The 20551-nt window shown below is 42.9% G+C and overlaps 1 protein-coding gene across 1 annotated transcript in view; it reads left to right on the top strand.

Moving 5' to 3' along the window:
- LOC131235686 (nifU-like protein 4, mitochondrial) overlaps nt 1-18001 on the top strand; it is a 32165-nt gene extending 14164 nt beyond the window's left edge. Inside the window, exons 4-7 of the mRNA XM_058232978.1 lie at nt 14280-14383; nt 14496-14607; nt 15994-16042; nt 17605-18001. Coding sequence (XP_058088961.1) covers nt 14280-14383; nt 14496-14607; nt 15994-16042; nt 17605-17609 — 270 coding nt within the window. The 3' untranslated portion in view covers nt 17610-18001. The remainder of the gene's footprint in view (nt 1-14279; nt 14384-14495; nt 14608-15993; nt 16043-17604) is intronic.
- Nucleotides 18002-20551: the final 2550 nt, after the last annotated feature.

Genomic DNA, 20551 nt, shown 5'->3' on the forward strand with positions numbered 1-20551 from the left:
AGCTTTGGGATAAAGTGATAGAGAGATTTCAAAGCAAGTTAGCACAGTGGAGATCTTGCTATTTGTCTCTGGGTTGTAGGTTAACTCTAATTAAGCCGGCAATGTTTAATCTTCCGGTTTATTTCATGTCATTATTCAAATGGCCGAAATCGGTCTTGAATAAGTTGGAAAAATTGAGGGATTTCCTATGGAGGGGAGCAGAAGATAGCCATAAGTTTCATCTTATCAAATGGGAGGAAGTATGTAAGCTGAAAGAAAATGGGGAGCTGGGTTGAGGGAGTTAGATGCTATAAATATAGCTTTGCTGGGTAAATGGGTATGGAGGTTCGGAGCGGAAGAGGGTGCTTTTTGGAGGGAAGTGGTAGGGAGTAAATACGGGGTGGAAGATGAGGGTAGGTGGACAAAATTGTCTTCATTATATAAGGGCTTCATATCTATGGAAGGCCGTCGCCTCGGTTAAAAGCAAAATTTGGGAAGGGATAGGCTTCTTCTTGGGTGATGGAAAAAAGATAAGGTTTCGGGAGGATAGATGGCTGGGATATAAAAAATTAAGCAAAGCATTTCCACATTTACCGGGGGGGGAGATAGGTGCTTCTCTATCCAAGGTGAGGAAGTTTGTTGCTGTGTAGAAGGGACTTAAATGAGACGAGAGTTCGAAGAGCTCATCGGGCTTCTTAAGTTGTTGTCCAAAGTGAATCCTATGATTTCTGAATCAGATTCGATGAGATGGCTTTGCGACAAATCTGGCAAAATTTCAGTTAAATCTTGTTATGGGATGTTATGTTGGGTTAGGGTTGGTGAGGAGATCAGCCCTACAACATTTGCATGGGGTGATGGTGCTCTGCCAAAGGTTGTGGTGCTTGCTTAGCTAGTGGGGAGGAAGAAGGTGCTAACCATGGATAATCTCCAAATGAGAAAGATGATTCTTCTGAATGTCTGCTTACTATGCTATCAAGGTGAGGAATCGATAGACCATCTTTTTTTGCATTGTTCATTTGAAAAAAGGCTATGGGATAGTTTCTTCATTTTGTTTGGTGTAGCATGGGCGATGCTGTGTACTAATGATCGCTTAATTTTGATGTGGCATGGTGGGGTAAAGGGGAAATTGGGGTAAAAGTTTGGTGGTTAAGTCAATTAGCAATTTAGCAGGGATTTGTTCCATATGGAAGGAAAGGAATGAGAGATGTTTCAGGAATCGTTAGAGCCAAGTAATGGAGGTATTTGGGCGGGTTAAATCATATGTAAGAGTGGGGGCTTTAGCAACAAAAATTTTTGTTCAATTTCCAATTACTTGGCTTGAGCTTTAATTTTATGCTGTTTGTGGGTGTATCTACTCTTTTGGCTTCGGCCTCATATCAATAAAATTATCTTTGTTCAAAAAAATAAATGCTAAGATCCGTAAAGATTTAACAGATGTACATGAATCCATCCATATAACTACGTATCCTATAGTCTAATACTCTCTCTCAAATTGGAGCACAAATATTAATCATGCCCAGCTTAGAACATATACAAAGAAGATGATGACGATTAGCATGTACCACAACTCTCCCTCACACACAACATGTTTGGATACAAGATGTTTAGGTGCTGCTTGTCGCTAGATTGAGCTTTCATTGTTCGTTGAATCTTCTATTCAAATAGTAGGCCATTTAAACTTGACAATTATCGAGCCATAACAACCATTTATGTGCAAAATCCTCTCATGGACACATGTGCAACGGTGCACAGCAACAGTTAAAGAGGGGGGATACACAGATAACAGCATGTGAAGTCACACATGCAACACTGCACAACATGTGAATGAACTACATCCACAACTAGTAATGATTGCCTGATAAGAAAGAAATCATGAACGGAAGAGGAAAACTTGAGCACTGTCATGGAAATACCGTAAAATGGAGGTGATGGCTGTAGAGATGGACAGAAGACTGGAGCAACTGTTGGGAGCTAAGCTGAGAGTGCACGAAATTGAGTGCACTCACGAAACACCAAGTGAGAGATAAACGAAAATGGGGACCATTTTACGTCTCCTTTGCCAAAAAGAGATGGGATTATGACCCGCAGAATTTTGGTGCGCTGGTAGCACATGTACAAAGTTTGGAGCTCCCTCAGAGTATCACTAGTAGAGGCAGAGACGATACATGGAACCAGACAACAGGGATGCTGATTCGTGCGCTGGAGAAGAAACAGCTGTGGTCTACAAATTTGTGAATGAATGATGCAGGGAGGCCCAACACTCGCTGCAGATGATGAAGACAGACGGTTGTGCGATGAGTTCGGCATATGGCAAATACAAGCAGATTCCAGATTCAGCAGAGATGCAGGTTGAGAATCTGACAATGGGGATTCTGGTTCAAATCCATATCTGACGAGTTCTTCGGATGAACGGGCAAACGATGGTGGTGGGTCGGTGATGGTGTCAAAACCTGTGCACGTCGAGTGATGGTGGCATGGATCCAATGTGTTGTTGGGATTTTCTGGTTGGAATGGATTCTTGATGTGACTGAGGGAGATGGTGATGAGTGATGATGCAACGTGTTGTCAGATGGAGATAGTGGTTGCTGAAGGTGGGTGACAGTGTTGGATGATGAGATTGCTGATGAACGGGGTTTCAAATGGTTGATGGGTGTTGTTAAAGATGAACAGCTAGGATCAACACCACATGGCTCTGATACCATGTTACTTTTTGTGACTACATTGTGAAAAAAAAACTTTTATCAAGTATATATTCAATTGAGAATGCCAGGAATATGTAGAAGAGGGGGGAGATTTGTAATGATTTTTACATATATACATGAATCCATCCATATAGCTGTCTATAGAATGTACAGCTGGACATACATATCGTAAGGTCTAATAGTATGTATGTATGTATGTTATATATGGAGAGAGGGAGGGAGGGAGCACAATTTGGATGGTATGTATATAGATACACACACACACACACACAAAATGGTGGCTATTGGTGAAAGGAAAACTCTACCCTTGTCCAGTTTTACATTGTGATCCAGCGAAAGTATAATACAGTAGCTAGCTCTAGTGAGGAAGCATAAGATCAGGCATAGCAGCAGCAACCACTGAACTAGCTTGCTTTAACCTTTGTGTTAATCTTGTTAGCTGCAATGAGCTCTATGTTGTTTGTGCACTTTCACATGATGTCAAACCCGGTGTTGGCTGTTGGGTGCAATCCTGCAAGGATAGAGTACATAGATTCGAGTACCGTTTTGTTGGAGAAACTGTTGTGGAGAATCAAACAAGAATTTGTTAAAAGATGAAGATCGAATTGGTATGCTAGTGCTGTTGTAAGTGATGTAGGATTGACACAAGTTTTTCTCTAGCAAAATTTCAGAGTAGCTTAAGGGGAGTGCTGGAAAGTGTTTTCAGGCTTTTTTGTGGTCCACCATTTTAGGTATGCTAGTGTGCTGTTTGCTTTCAACACCATTCCTAAATTGTAGTGACTATTCTGTTGAATGTAGATTGCTGACCACTTTCTTTTTAGCCATCCATTTAATGGTCATCAACTGGACAGTTAGAAAAGCTCAATCAGTGTAAGTTTTGGGCTATTCTTCATCTACAATGGGCTCTGTGATTTGGATATTCTGGACCAATGTTCTGAATATTGGTATCAGGAGGTGCACTGGTTGGTTGTGAAAATGATGTGGCCTGTATCGAACTGTATCTTACCGTATTGGTGCAGATTATTATTATTTTTGGAAACAAAAAAGAAAAAAGCAAAAAGTATTAGAAAGAGGAAAAAATGGGAAACAAAGAATTGTTTGTCTTTTTGACATGTATTCAATGGTTTATCAGACCCTTCTTTGGAAAGAATGCTGTTTGTCAGTGTGACCTGCTGAAAGGTGTTTTTTTTTTTTCGGGCCTTTCAACTTTTGTGTTGAGGATAACAAGAATTAGAATTTCTTTGGTTGATTGTCAACTATTTGATAGGGACATTAGATGACCTCTTCAAGTGTACCAAAGATGGAGGCGACCACTCACATCAGCGTAACTCTTTTTGTGGATGGGAGACGAGTTCTAGACAGGGCTCGCTGGGCCACTTTGAAAACCCCGCATGCATTGAACGTGCATCAGGCAGACCCCACTTAAGGATAATGCATGTGGGCTATTTAAGAGAGTTCTCGTTATAGGATTTTTTTTTTTTTTCATGTCGATCCGACTGTTGGTTCTTGTCAATCAAGCGATCGGGCCACTGGATCTTCTAGATTTGGGCTCCTTGGACTATGAGCTTGTTTTATTTATATTTTTTGTTATTTTTAGGATTTATTTGATAGTTAAGATTGATGGTAAGTATTTTAGTTTGCTTATTTTGGATTATGAGCCATGTCACTTAAGTGAGTGACATATTTGTAAAATTTTAAAAGTTTTAATATGAGGGGGGTGGGTTGGGGAGCTTGAGAAAAGAAGAAAAAGAGGTCTTCCTTGTGTTGAAAATGTGTTCTTCGTCTTCTTTTAGGTTTGTGAGAAAACTTTCCATTCCAATCGAATTGTAGAAGGGTAGAAGCTTGCTTGGTGGTGGATTCCTCCAAAGTGTCTTTCTTCCTCTTTCTCTTATCCAACAAGGTACACCATTTCTTCACTTATCTTCTTCTCATTCCCTTACAATTCCTCTAAACCGCAAATCCAACCCAATCCATCTCCTTTTTCTTTCCCCCTACCCAGACACATGTGAGCATGCACGCATGCACGTGCGTCCATACGGGTTGCCACTTGTGGGCCCCCTTTTGGTACTTTCCCTTCATTGATTCCTCTCCAAACCTTACCTAATCCCTAGATCCCTAATTCCCAAAATCTCAATCCCTAAACCCCAAAACCCTAACGAAAATCTGATTTTTTATTTTTTAAAATCCATTTCCCAAACCTGATTTTATTGGTGTCATTGTTTTCTCACGTGGTTGTTGCACTATCCACGCTAGATTGGAAGTCCCTACTTCCAAGTGGGCCATTCTCGTAATACTTTATATCTTCGTGCACCGCGTATGTGATAGCCTAGGCCTTTTGTGTTGCTAATCTGAATTTCCTGAATTTATTATGTGGATGTGTTTGATTTTATGTGTTGAATGCTGAAATTGATGCGTACTTGATCTCACATCTTACATCCTAGGTTAGTTTCACTCATCCTACATCACCATTAGTTTTTATTATTATGTATTTTGTTATATATTTTAAACAACCATCATAGGAATTCACTGTAGATAATCTGTTCCAAGGACATTGCCTAAATATAAAACATTGCTCTCTCTCTCTCTCTCTCTCTCTCTCTCTCTCTCTCTCTCTCCCCTTTGTGTGTGTGTGTTTTTTTTTTGGGAACCTAAAGTGTATAATCATGGTTGAGGCGAGTCAATCATCAGATATGACTCTGTATTGTCCAAGTCCTATTGATTTTAGTCTGAAACAAGTCACCGCACCAATATGGGACTGATTTGGGGCAAGTCGTGCCAGTTTCAGTCCCCAGTTGAGTCACACTCCAAAACCACGACTTAAATCTATATGTACACTGAATGCTATTGTATTATGTGAGCATTGCAATTTATTAGTGTATTATTATTATGTATTTTGTTATCTATTTTAAATGGCCATAACAGGAATTCACTGTAGATAATCTGTTCTAAGGACATTGCCCTAACTTAATACAAGACCACATTGTTCTCTCTCTCTCTCTCTCTCTCTCTCTCTCTCCCCCCTATGTGTGTGTGTGTGTTTTTTTTTGGGTACCCAAAGTGTATAATCATGGTTGGGGCGAGTCAATCATCAGATATGACCCTGTATTGTCCACGTCCTATTGGTTTTGGTCCGAAACAAGTCACTGCACCAATATGGGACTGAGTTAGGGCGAGTCGTGCCAGTTTCAGTCCCCAGTTGAGTCACACTCCAAAACCACGACTTAAATCTATGTGTATACTAAATGCTATTGTATCATGTGAGCATTGCAATTTATTAGTTTAACATGGACAATTCATGATGTACTATCATTATAAACATGACTATCAAATGATGAATTATGCATAAGGCCTTCTCTTCAATTTGTTGAATTGCACTTAAAATCTTGTGTTTTGATATCCATAATAGCCTAATCTAGATGGAAATGACTTTAAAGCCTTCCTCTATGCATTCAATGAGAAAAGTAGGTGAAAAATGGGGAAGAATTGAAAAAATTGCAAAAGGGGACTAATCAACTCAATACAGCCACCGATTTTTAAGGGGGACTGAATCACCCTCTTATTGCACATCAAACCCAGCAAGTACAGGTTTCTTATGGCTGTAATAGCTGATATGATATTGATACTGTGAACGATGGTCTGGATGGTGTACAAGCATGCCATGCTTAACTGTGTATGATGAATTAATAATCACCATCTAAAAAATGGCAGTGAATAGAAGTTCTTGACCCATAGGGTAATAACATTTTCCTTATCTCTCTCTCTCTCTCTCTCTCTCTCTCTCTCTTAAAATTTTCGGTCTATTGTTGACTTATATCTCTTGTTTCTTGGTGTAGATTATGGTAATTGTAATTTGTACCTTTCCTTCATGAAATAATCAGTGACTCCTCTTTTCATACATGCGCCAAATGTGTACAAGATCCAAACTGAAAATCAGGTCAGCTGTACTAACCTTGAATGGGCTATATACTCCCAAAACCAATTGTGATTGGACAACCTTAAACATTCTATTGGAGGGGACTTCTGATGAAAGAATTTTGATGATTAGGAAAAAATGTCTACCAATCTTCCATCAACAATCCATTTTTCCTTTACCTAAAAAAAAAAAAAAAAACTCTAATGCAATAAGCAGGATACAATCCGTGTGCATTTTGTGATAATGGCCTACTGTAGGAAGGTGTTTGGTCTCTATGGTTAGAGAGGAATAATCGAGCGGAGCGGAGCTGCGAGATCGACTGGAGCTGATATAGAGTCCGGAAGATAGCTCAGCTGAGAGGAGGGAAAACCATGGAAGCGGACGTGACTGATAAAGAAATAGAGGGGGAGATAGTACAGAGGGAAGACCAACATAAGCAATGGCAGACCATCGACCGGAAATCCAGGAAAGGCAAGGAGTTGGACGGGTGGGCAAAAAATATCACGTCTTATCCAACGCTTTTCGTCAAGGGCCACCCAGATGGATGGCTGCCGATCAACTTTGTGAGAGTTTTTGGGCGTGCGAGGGCAGTGATGGACATTGTCCTACCTAGAGACAAGGTTTCAGGGTCTCTCAGAGGCTTCGCCTCGTTAGGATGAGCTCCGAAGAGGAGTTGGGAAGAGCTGTCTAGATGCTACATGGTGAGAGATTTGCTGGAAAACTGATGTTAGTTCAGAGGGCTAGATTCGACCTGGAAAGGCTGGAGCAGAAGAAACTCGCGGGATCGCGAAAGGAAATAAAGAAAGGCTCCGAAGCTGTGAAGCCTACAAAAAATCTGAAATCTGGAGCTAAGACCCTGCTACACTCCGGCCAATCGTTTAAGGAGGCCTTGCTGCAGACAGCGGGATTGTCTTCTATAGGCGGTCGCCAATCATCGCCAACCAATCATCCCCAGACTGCTGAAAATCGATCGGAACCAGAAGCTCCTAAAGCCATTGAAACTGCCGACCCGCACATGATATGTATAAGTAAACAAAGGCTAGATCGGTCTAAAATGGAGTTGCAGAATACGGTGGTTGTGAGCACCAGAGAGGGCGTCTCGATTACGCAGGTTCAAATGTGGATAGCGGAATGTTGTGGCCTTCGTCCGGATAACTACTCCATCAAGCCAATAGGTTACAACGATCTATGGATTAAGGTCTGCCTAGGAGTTAATCCAGAGCTACTCACTATGGTAGGTTTATTGCATCCTGAGGACCTGATTGTGAAAGTTCAAAAATGGAATGACTATTCTTTATTTGGAATGGAAGAATTCTGGGTCCTCATTTGGGGGGTCCCGCTCGAATTGTGGTACGATGAATTTTTTTATAGAAGCCATTAACAAGATTGGAGCTCTGATTGAGCTGGATCTGAAGACTAAGTTGGGGGAGGAAATGGCCGTGATTCGTGCTCGGATTAGAAGAAGAAAGGGAGATCCGTTGTCGCTCCAACTTCATGTCCTAGTGGAGGGAAGAGTGGTGGAGCTACCGGTTCAAAGGGAGACGAAGGAGGAACTTCACCCGAGATGGGGAGACTTTTGGAAGTTGAAGGAGAGGTCGTCTCCCCCATCTCAGGAGGTGGTGGGTGCTGAGGAGGTCCACCGGAGGGTTTGTTACTCCTCAGGAGCACGGGACAACTCTCTCACAGCTGGTGCTCATCGGGAGTCCCCTCGTACCCATGCCCCCTGTTAGCGCGAGACACGTGCCCTAGATGCCGAGGGCGTGTTAGTCACGAGTGCTCGCCCCCAGACTATTGAGACACGCGTGTAGTCCTGGGAGCGTGCTCAGCTCCTAAGTGTGACAAGTGGCACCGCGTCTGGCCAAGTCGCGCGTGCGGAGTTGCTTTCATTGGAAGGTGTTTCTCGAGAGACCACGCGTGCTTCATCTCCTAGTGAGCCACATGCTTCGTCATCGTGCGAGTCATGTGATGCCGTCTGTCTTACGCAGGTTCAGACGCCTCGCATTGGGAGAGAAAGGGCGTCTCCCATGCAGTCGATGTGTGTATATGTGTGAGGACCGAGAGCATCTGAGGCGTCCAAGTGGGCGATTGATAGTTCGCCACGTCAGCTGGGGGCTGATGCAACTCTTAACACAACGGTTTCAAAACCGTGGGGGACAGATGGCGACGCTGGAAACGAGCGTTATCAGATCCTGGACAGCTGTCTAAGGATGGTTGGTTCCGAGACACGCTAGGAGCGTGGCTTGGGTACGGTAGGCACGATCCGGCAGGTCAAGCTCAATCTTAACATTTCCCCCCAACTCGATCCTAACGTTGATCGGTGCCTCGTGCCTGTTCCTGACACTTCGTTAGCATACCCGTTCCCGCGTGCGATCAGAATTAGGTCTCCAGTTCGTCGAAAGTTAACAAGGGACAAGATGCAGGTCGATGAAATCACTGAGGCAGAATTCGAAAACGTCTCTTGGAATTCGGATGGCCCCGATTCGCCAACTTCCATTTCTTCCTCCTCACTATCTATTAGGGACGCCTTATCCGATCAAGATCGGCTGGCTCTGTTTCATGATGAGATCGGGGAAGACATCCTGGAAGTAGAACCGTTACAGATACGCACAGGTAGGTTGCTTGCGAAAGAGGGAGCTTTAGTGCAGAAGCTGAATGAGGATGGGGCAAGGGCGAAACCCGTAGACACTATTCACAAGAAAAAATGGGTGAGGAATGCGATCGGGCATGTGGGAAGGGCTTTAGGTCTATCATTTGGCGATTTTCTGGAAGACTTCATTGCCTTGTTTCACTGTGTGGAAACACATGGGAGACCAATTTCAGAACCCAGGTCCCCTAGAAGACGCCTTTCCAAGTTGTGTAGCAATAGGGAATTGCCGCGACTGGTTGAGAGATCTGGAGTAGAAGACAGCAGAGTGATGGCTGTAGTGTTTCAGGCTCCTTAAGGCAGTGGAGTGAGCAAATGAAGATCTTCTCATGGAATGTGAGGGGAGTGGGCTCAAAATAGAAGAGAAGGCTTATAAAGGAGGCGTGTGGGAGGAGAAATCCTGATGTCATATGCTTCTAGGAAACCAAGATTCAACATTTCGATGCTTGGATTCTACGGTTGCTGTGGAAGGCTGCTGACGCCAACCGGGTGACTCTGGATGCAGTGGGTTCCGCGGGTGGAATCCTAATGGTGTGGAAGTCTGCTCAATGGAAGCTGGAAGATGGTCCGGAAAATTCTCGGTTTCGATCATCCTTCAAGACAAATCATCGTAGTTTCGCTATCTCATCTGCTCGGTTTATGGCTCGTCCTTGGATGCTTGTCGGCAGGAATTTTGGGAAGAACTTAGCAGGTCTAGGTAGAGATATTCTGGTCCGTGTTGCTTCGTTGGTGACTTTAATGTCGTTAGATTCATGGAGGAAAAATCCCACGGGCGCAAGATCTTCCCCTCGATGCGGGCCTTCTCCTCTTGGATTAATGATCAAGAGCTGCTGGATCTCCCCCTTCTTGGTGCTAGATACACATGGACCAATGGTAGAGATGATCCGATCTTCTGTAGGTTGGACAAAATTCTGATTTCTCCTGAATGGTTGGAAACTTTCCCATTGGTGTCTCGGATTGCCCTCCCAAGAACCACATCTGATCACTGCCCGATGTTTCTTGCGGTTGAGGATCAGAATCGGGGCCCGAAACCTTTTAGATTTGAGAACTCCTGGACTAAAATCAAAGGCTTTCTGCAGATGGTGGCTAACTGGTGGGATGGGTTCACGGTGGAAGGTTTCGCTGGTTACAAGTTATGCTGTAAGTTGAGGATGCTGAAAGAGAAACTCAAGCAATTGAAGCAGTCAGAGCTTCGTAATAGGGATTTGGAATTGGATGCGTTACTAGAAGATTTACAAGCTCTTGATGTTGAAGCGGAAACGAGAACCAAGCCTTTGGATTTCCTGTCCAGACTATTCAGCTCATCTAGGCTTTATCCGCTAGAGCGCTAGAGAAAGAAGTTGAGTGGAAGCAGAGATCCAGGTTTAGATGGATTAAGGAGGGGGATAGTAATACGAAAATTTTCCACGCCATTGCAAGTATGAATGCCAGGAGGAATAGAATTAACAGTATTGTGGTGGACGACAGTCAGATTGAAGACAGGGATCAAATTGCTGAAGAGGTGATTCACCACTTTAAATCTCAGTTTCAAGGAGAGCGGTGGAGCAGGCCAAGACTTGATAATCTCCATATGCCCAATATATGCAATGTCGAATCCTGCAGCTTGGAAGAGCCTTTCAGTATCGAGGAAGTATGGCGGGTAGTGGTTTCGCTCGGTGGGGAAAGGGCCCCTGGCCCAGATGGTTTCCCAATTTCCTTTTTCCGAAGTTATTGGAACACCATTAAGGGAGACTTGATGGATTTTTTTTGTGGAATTCCACGATAGGGGAAGATTGTCGAAGGGCCTGGGGGCTTCGTTTATAGCGCTCATCCCAAAAGCTTCAGGTGCAGCTGTGTTGAAGGATTTTAGACCTATCAGCCTATTAGGTGGGCCATACAAAATTTTGGCTAAAGTGTTAGCAACTAGATTGGACACGGTTATTGGGAATATTATCTCTGGTAATTAAAGTGCATTTATCCCAGGCAAGCGGATTGTTGATTGTGCCCTTATTGCTAATGAGTGTTAGGATTCCGCTCGCAAATCTGGCTTGAAGTCTCTGATTTGCAAATTAGATATCGAGAAGGCCTAGGACCATGTCGATTGGGAGTTTCTGCTCTACATGCTGAGGAGGATGGGTTTTTGCAAGAAATGGATTCAGTGGATGGGAAAGTGTATTAGTTCTGCTCACTTCTCGATCCTCCTGAACGGATCTCCTAAAGGTTTCTTTAAAAGTTCTAGAGGGCTGCGCCAGGGTGATCCGTTGTCGCCCGCTTTGTTCCTCATTGTCGGGGAGGCCCTATCCAGATTGCTGCAGAAAGGAGAAGCGGATGGTCTCTTTCACTGGGTTAGAATGAAAGGAATCGACACCACTATTTCGCATATCCAATATGCGGATGATACGTTAGTTTTCTGTGAAGCAGTTCCAGCTTTTGTGGATAACCTGCACTTCGCTATCCGGTGCTTTGAGGTGGTGTCGGGGCTGAAAGTGAACCTGGCCAAGTCTAAGTTGTTCGGTATCAATTTGGAGGATGAGGAGCTGTTGGAGTGTGCTTATAAGTTGGGCTGTTCTGCGGCTAATCTCGCTTCTTCCTTTGTTGGTCTTCCGCTATGTGTTGGGGTGCCCTCGAAAGCTTCATGGGACAAGGTGATTACTCGTGTTGAATCTTATCTTGCCAAATGGAAATGTCGTTATCTCTCGAGAGGCGGTTGGCTCACTCTAATTAAGGCAACCCTCTCTAACCTACCTGTGCACCTTATGTCCCTCTTTAGATGCATGATCAGTGTTTTGAAGGTGATCGATAAGCTGAGATGCGAGTTTTTGTGGAACGGCAAGACAGACAAAAAAATTCCATCGAGTTAAATGGAAGCAGGTGTGCCGCAGCTTTAAAGATTGGGGGGTTAGGCATAAAGGATCTCAAGGTTATGAATTCCACTTTCTTGGGGAAATGGATTTGGAGACTTGGGACTGAAAGTGAACCTGGCCAAGTCTAAGTTGTTCGGTATCAATTTGGAGGATAAGGAGCTGTTGGAGTATGCTTATAAGTTGGGCTGTTCTGTGGCGAATCTCGCTTCTTCCTTTGTTGGTCTTCTGCTATGTGTTGGGGTGCCCTCGAAAGCTTCATGGGACAAGGTGATTACTCGTGTTGAATCTTATCTTGCCAAATGGAAATGTCGTTATCTCTCGAGAGGCGGTTGGCTCACTCTAATTAAGGCAACCCTCTATAACCTACCTGTGCACCTTATGTCCCTCTTTAGATGCATGATCAGTGTTTTGAAGGTGATCGATAAGCTGAGATGCGAGTTTTTGTGGAACGGCAAGACAGAGACAAAAAAATTCCATCTAGTTAAATGGAAGCAGGTGTGCCGCAGCTTTAAAGATTGGGGGGTTAGGCATAAAGGATCTCAAGGTTATGAATTCCACTTTCTTGGGGAAATGGATTTGGAGACTTGGGACTGCAAATGACAGTATGGAATAAGGTGATCAAATATAAACACGGTAGCCTCAAGGGGGGTTGGTGGTCGAAGGCCTCTTCCTCCTATGAGGCCTCTGTGCTTTGGAGAGGAGTTCTCGCCATGCAAAATCAGGTGCTGAAGGGGGGTGGTCTTTGCCCCAGGTAAGGGTGATTGGATTCGATTTTGGATACACACTTGGCTCGGTGACTTGCCCCGCAAAGAAGTTTAACCAAACATCTTCTAGCTGGCCCCTAGCAAAGATATTCTGAGTAACAGGTGCGTTTCTGTTTCCAGTGGAGAGGTTGTCTGGAATGTGGATTGTAGACGTCATCTTTAGGATTGGGAGGCTTCCGAGTACGTAGATCTTCTTCACAGACTGTACAGTTCCTAACTGGACTTCCTCGCTGCTGATCCCATTTCTTGGAAATGGGACGAATCTGGAGTTTTCACGGTAAAATCTTTCTATCAGAAGTTGGCCTCCCCCCCTGCTTCCTTTTGTCTTTCGTCGTCCCTCATTTGGAAATGTGCCTCTTTCGTCGTCCCTCATTTGGAAATGCGCCCCCCCCCCCCCCAAAAAAAAATAAAAATAAAATAATATAATATAATAAAAAATAAAATAAAATCCTGGTGTTCGGCTGGCTGGTGGGGCTGAAGAAAATTCTCACAATAGATAACTTGAAGAAAAGGGGAATGCCGTTTGTCAACGTGTGCGTTTGCTGCATGAAGGATGACGAATCGATCGATCATCTCCTCCTTCACTGTCCGTTCATTGCTGCTATTTGGTCGGAATTTCTACAATGTTTTAGGTTAAGCTGGTGCAATCCGGGCTCGGTGGATCGTCTGCTGTTTGTGTGGTACGGTGTCAGTTTGGGCAAGTCTATGAAGAGGTTGTGGAGAATGTTGATTTTAGCTGTATGGTGGGCTGTTTGGATCGAGAGACACAACAGATGTTTCGAAAACATCTCCAATCCTGTGCTCAGTACTATCTCCAATGCTAAATGCATGATCGTGGAATGGGCTGTTTCTGATGTTAGGATCAAGGAATCTGATCTTTTCTGCTTTAGGTCGATGTAGGGTCTGCTTTCTCAGCTGATCGTTTTCTTTTTCTTTGTTTGCTTTTGCCTAGTTTTTTTTTTTCCTTGTGTTTTCCTTTTCTTCTTAATGAAATTTCAGTGATCTTTCAAAAAAGAAGAAGGAATAATCGATGCTTCAGGAATCGCGAGGGGTGAGTGGAGGAAGTTTTCGGAAAGGCGAAGATGCTAGTGGTTGAATGGGTAAAAGACTCGAAGGTGGCTGATCATCTTCCTGATAGTTGGGCTGAGTTGTAGCTGTTTCCTTTGCTTTTTGTATAGTGTACCTTTGTATATTTTGGCTGCGGCCTGGTTTTAATAAATTGATATGCAATGTTTAAAAAAAGAAGAAAAAAGAAGGCAGGGCCTACAGAATGATCAGTTGGGATCTCGTATACATTTGCTACATGTATGGAAACCAAGCGCTGATGGGGTGAACATAAGATTCTACTTTCTCTTGTTTCTTGCATCATCAGTTTCATATGTATCATATTCATCAAAACTATATGATCGTTACTGATGTTGTGAGCTTTTGTAGGATGACTCAGAAATTGTGGCCATGATCAAAGAATTGTTGGAGACTCGTATACGGCCGGCAGTTCAAGATGATGGTGGAGACATTGAATACCGGGGATTTGATCCGTAAGCATCTCTTCCATCTTTGTTGAATGTTGGTCAGATGTGATATCTGATGATTTTCAGCTTGTTACAGTCTAGTTTATTCTTTTGTGGCAATTGTCTTTTTGTTTCTCAGAGAAACTGGAATAGTCAAGCTAAGAATGCAAGGAGCCTGTAGCGGCTGCCCGAGCTCATCTGTCACTTTGAAATCTGGCATTGAAAACATGCTCATGCATTATGTATCTGAGGTAACAACCATTGAGTTGATGTTTGGTGATACTTTATTTCAACCTTTACTATCATACAGTGCTTAATCAAAATAAATGGACATATATATGTTCATTTCCAGCAATGGCAGTGGTGCTGGTGGCCCCACCGTTTGTTAACCCAAGACATTAATTCAGTGAGGCCAATCGTGGGATGGCCATGCTCTAGTATCTTCCCTGTCAGATGATCCTAGCCATACAATGAAAATGGGCATCTATAACTGATCATCCACATTCAATAGCTGCCCACTTAGAAGGTTAGGGTTATCTACTGGGCTAGATTTTTGAGGATCTCCATCCACTATGTGGCCTCACCATAAAATGATTCCAACCGCCAAACAGTAGGCCCCAATGTACCATGCTTTGCCCCAGATAATGCTCACATGCACCATCTTCTTGGGCCAGAAAACATTCTTGATCGAGAATTATATGTTTTCTCTAGGCAAATTTCGCCCAATTGATGCACATCGGGTCGAATCAAAGGGCTTCTTGCATCACCTCAACTGCAGAACAATCCATGTCGAGTCACCTGTTTTTGTAACCATGGTCTAGACCCTTTCCGCAGATTATGCCCATTTTGTAACAGGGGCAAATACCCATTGCTGCATATGTAAACAGATCCGGCTTCTGTCTTCTAATTGGCTTTTGTTTTGGATGGTCCTGAAACCTGTTCTGCATTGAGTGGAATGTAGGAAGTCTGGCAAATCCAGCTCGAAAGGGTGAGTGAGCTCAGTGCAGCTCATTGCCGAATTGTGCATGATGGTCATTCTGCTCAATGCAAATATAGTAACTTCTAAATGCAGTTGAAAAGAGCGATCCTGTACCTAGTTTGTATATGATCTCTTTAAGCATTGTGCTACATCTTAGTACTCTTTTATTGCTATTGATAGTAGGGTTTTGCCAAGCTCACATGCATGTACAAATCAGCTAATGCACACGTCACCACATGTGACAGCGTGGCGCGTGGGTGAAATATCCAAGCAATCCATCAGGTGGATGTAACTGTGTAGATGTTACTGTCCAAAGACAAAGGTGGTCCATTCAGTACGTGTGCCATGATATAAAAAATAAATCGATGGCATAGAAAACTTCAGCAGATTTTTTCACAACCATATATTTGTTCAGTTAATTGTGGGCTTCCTGATGAGTGGACTGACCTGATTCTTGGGACAGGGAATCTACATCATGATACCCTTCTAGTGGATGGCTTGGATAGTGCACCTGTCTGCCAGGCTGGCGTATGTGGTGTTGTGTGCATTAGCTGACTTGTACACACATGTGGGCTTAGCGAAGCTCATTGATAGTATATCATTACACTAGCATTTTCTTATGGTATATTACCTTGCATGAATTATATGACATTGACAGAATATCCTGGATCATACTCATGTCTGCATCCACCACATGTGGCATTCAGGTACATCAATCCAGATCGTCTCAATTGTGGCCTCTGATGTGATTGGGTCAGAGCCCAAAGATCATTGATTTTTACAATTCTTGCCATCCAAGGGATGGTCACTCACTTGTTGAATTTGACCGATGACCGGTTTTGGTTTTAATAATCCATTTGATGGTGATTGGTTGGCTGGTTAGGATCATTCTGTAAGTGTGACCATTGGGCTATGAGCAATTTACAATGGTACCTGCAATTTGAATGTGAGGGCCCTGCAATCATCAAGCGTATATTTTGTTGTGTGGGACCATGGTTGAGTGATCCGTTTAGCGTTTATCTGATGGCCCCACAGCCTTTGGTCATTGGACAATTTTTCATTGAATATGGTCCATGCCATAATTTCTTCTGAACCATGTATTTGTAGGCTGTCAATGAAGGATTAGAATCACCCAAATCATGTAGATTCTTTAGGCATTCCCATCAACGGCTGGGCCCATCAGATAAAATGTTGGGATCACAAAACCATGGTCCCACGTGTGCATGATCCTGTGGGCTGTGGATCAAGTAAACTGTATGTTTACTGCTGAACATGATCGTATAATTCCTCTTGAGATGGTCTGGATTGATATCATAGAAAAAGGTCTGGATCTATATCAATATGTGCCATATGTATGGATTGAGTGTGTTGGTGTGGTCCACTGCGGTCTGACAGATTCACATAATTTCTCCAGGAAATATACAATGTTGGTGCCAATGGTTTTTAACTTTTGTGCAAGTTCAGCCCTTGGTTCATTGGTCTGGATGGTTCACATGTTATGGGACTCGCTATGAAAGATCATTGCACCAACAAGCTCCCAGATGAAATGATCCTGACCTTCCATAAGTGGTCAATAAATATCCATCATTTAATGAATAAAATACCTTAATGGTTCACATTCAACTAAGAGAAGGAAAACTTTTGTATGGCTATGATCTTCCAATCTGGGGGAGTTTTGGTGCATGGGCTGTCTGCACTGGGGTCCATAACAACAATTCGACAATGAACCATGGCCCCACATATACAAACTGAAAACCCAAGCACTATGTATAAATTCTAGGCCTGATCATGTAATGAGACCTCTAAGGTCTTGTTGCCTTTCTTTGGTTCTTTTGTCCTGGTGATGATTTATATGGTACACAACCCATGCATGGGTTTTCATTACGTAGAAGTGGGGCCCATGGTTTGGTGACCCAGCCATTGGTCTGTTGTGCCCCACCATGAATGGAGCTTGCCACAAGGATATCCCGGACAGTGAGATCCCAGCTACAGGTCCTGGGACATTTTCCAGTTGAATATGGACGGTTGAATCTCTTTCCTTATCCATCTCTTTATGCTGCAAATGGAAAGGTTGAGATTGTCCTATCAAGTATATCTTCAGGACATGGTCCATCAATGGATGGACCCAATCGATCAATGGTCCAGGACTCTAGATTACCGAACCCATGAGCTCAACTCACCAGAACTGACAACGCGCGTATACTATGACAGAATTCCCACTTCTTGAATGTGGTTCCAATGATGGCTTTTGGGTGATTTTGGTTGACAGGTTAAAGGCGTGGAGCAGGAATTAGATGATGAAGATGAGGATGTGATACTCACCAGCCAGATGGATTGAACACAAATAAAAAGAAAGGGTCTCTCTTTAACTTAATCATGCTCCAGGTATTAATCCATCCCTCTTGGAATTCCAATCTCGTGCTTTTAGCGAATGGCGGCTGTAAATCTTGTGTCCTGGATCACTGAGCGTCCAGATTTTTTATGGCTTCATATAATGGGTTGCTGAGTGTATGATCATACATCCCTTTGCCCGAAGCTTTTTTAGTGTATAAATAACAAAGAGAGCCTTAATGGCTCTGCCCTTGGTGTAAAATAACATTTTCCCAGCACACATCTAGAGGAATCATAACCACTGATATGGTGGGACACCATCTGAAGTTGCTATAGCTCAAAAATCATAACGGTTGGAAACTCGCAGTGGATTAGTGGCGCATGCATTTTGAATGTTTGAGGAAAAGTTTCAACAAAGAATGAGCTTTGTGTACCTCTAAAAAAAAAAGAAAAAAAGAAAAAAGAATGAGCTTTGTGGGGTCCACCATGTTGTGTATGTGAAATGCACTCCATGCTTCAGTTGAGAACCTGTATGCTCGCCATACATACAAAATATCAGCCCTCTATAACTTTGTCATGGCCATCTGACTTTTTGGATCGTGCTGTTTTTGCATCTTCCTTTCATCCCTGTGCGTCATACCCAATGAACAGGTTTGAGACCGTGGCCCTAGACACAAACCTATCGTTGGTGTCCCATCCCCATGGTGTGGCCCACCTGAGTTATCTCTCTGCCCGATTTTTGGTCCCATGGTCTAGCATTGAGGAGTTCACCTGATGACAACTTGGTGGGCCTACAGAGCTTGGGTGTTTTACGGTATTGTTAGAGGATTCCAGGCCGCTTGGATATGATTTGGACCCAGTTCTTGGGTCCCAAGGGTTGGACCTAGATCCAATTCTTGGGTCCAATTGATAATTGGGTTGGATCCAGGTCAACCTTGACATGCTCCATCTGTGGCGCCACATTCTGTACATACCCACCTGCTTGTGCTACCGCAGAGGAACGATTCAGTGGCTGTTCAGTTAGTGAATCTAGACAGTCCATCTGCTACGTGCTACTGTGGCCTTGGTGAAGAAACTGTGACTCTATGATCTGAGCCTTTGTTTGTACTTCACCCCTTATAAATATTGGATCACTGACTTCATTTTGTGCGGGCATGATCATCTGTGGCCCATTAGTTGATCGGCTGGATTTCGGTGCCAGTTCGTCAACAAGTGGGGTCCGTGTGAAACTCAATTTATCTCTCACCCACCATGGTTCTTGGGCAAGTGCGGTCCACTGAAAACATCATTTATATTTTCCACATGTGCACATGAGCAACCAGGCTTGGTAAGGTTCTTTATAATGTTTAGATGGTTATGTTCAGGTACTTTCCTGCACTTAATTCTCCTCAATATAATGATTTTGTTTCATCTAGGAAAAATGAAAGTAACAATTTTCCTTTAATGTGACATTTTCTCATTTGGATTACATTAGATGAGAAAGAAATCCATTTTCTTCGACAGGAGTGTAAATTTCTTTTTCAAGAAGTCAAATGGTGGGAAAATAGATTTTCCTCTATGATATTATGTTTTAAATGACAAAATTGAAGGGAAAAGAGGTTTCTCTTTAAAAATTGCAACCAGAGCATTAGAAAAATGGAAAGAGAAAACACTTAATTTCATAGTTTCTCTAGCAAAAAAAATGGGTGCAAGGTATTTCCTTTTATTTGGATTTTGTGAAGTTGGGAATTGAATTTCAGGATTTGTAGAGGTAGGGTAGTTTGACACCTCGAAAAATTTGGGTTTTCAATTCTGGGGTGGTTCAACATCTAGGATTTACACATTTTTCAATCCCAAGGTGGACCCCTTGCAAAATTTTGGATTTTCAAACTCTTCAGATTGTCATTACTACCCCCGATTCTCTCGCATTCATTCATAATGTTAAGGTTTACTTGCATTTATGCAGAGATAATGAGATGTTGGAAAAATCAAGCTATATAATAATTATGTGGGTCACATGATAGAAAATTTGACAACCGCCTAAAGGTTTTTAAGTTACGTAAGCAATTGTATGAAATTTGGGTTACTTATACAATTGCTTAAGAAATTAGTAGGCCTATTTTTATGGGCCACCTAATTATCAAATGTTATATGCATATGTCATGTTTCAATATTAGAGAATTTATTTCATCATATTCATTATTTTGTGAATATATTAAGATGATTTTGAATATTTTGAGGTGTGATGTGAATTCTATTTCAAACTGCCCTTAGGATTCTGCGAGATGGGATCTTGCCCAAGTGCTATGTTGTCATGTGTTAATACCTGAAATTGGAAATGGTGAATACCTTGAGAAGTACATGTTGGGTTTGGAGAAGCATGTGTCTTGGACCATGTTAGGTGAGCATGGTCTTCACATGGAGATGATGACTAAGGTAAGTAATGGGGTCCGGAGAATCCGAATCCAGCCCAGATCTAAGGCGCCAGTCCAGGCCCAGTGAAGGGTAAACTGGGCTCAGGCCGGATTAATGCTAGCCGCATGAATATAATCAAATGCCATCATGGTATTTCACAAGGATACGTGTGCCTAAGCATTCATCCTATCAGAATAGGATGCGGATTGGCTGCAGGTAGGACGTGACCCAAGCTGTGTAGGGCCCACTGTGATGTATGTGTTTTATTCGTGTAGTCCATCTGTTTTTTCCCGCTCGTTTTAGGGCGTGAACCCAAAAATTGAAGTAGAACCAAAGCTCAAGTGGACCACACCACAAATCTCCACCATTAAAAATTCCTGTGGGGCCATAGAGGTTTTGGGTCAAGCTGATATTTGTGTTTTTCCTTTATGGGCAGGTTGGATGGCAAATAAACATAAGGGTGGGACTTAAGAAGGTTTCAACGGTGGGCA

The sequence above is a fragment of the Magnolia sinica genome, chromosome 19, assembly GCF_029962835.1.
Source record: "Magnolia sinica isolate HGM2019 chromosome 19, MsV1, whole genome shotgun sequence".
Taxonomy (NCBI): Eukaryota; Viridiplantae; Streptophyta; class Magnoliopsida; order Magnoliales; family Magnoliaceae; genus Magnolia; species Magnolia sinica.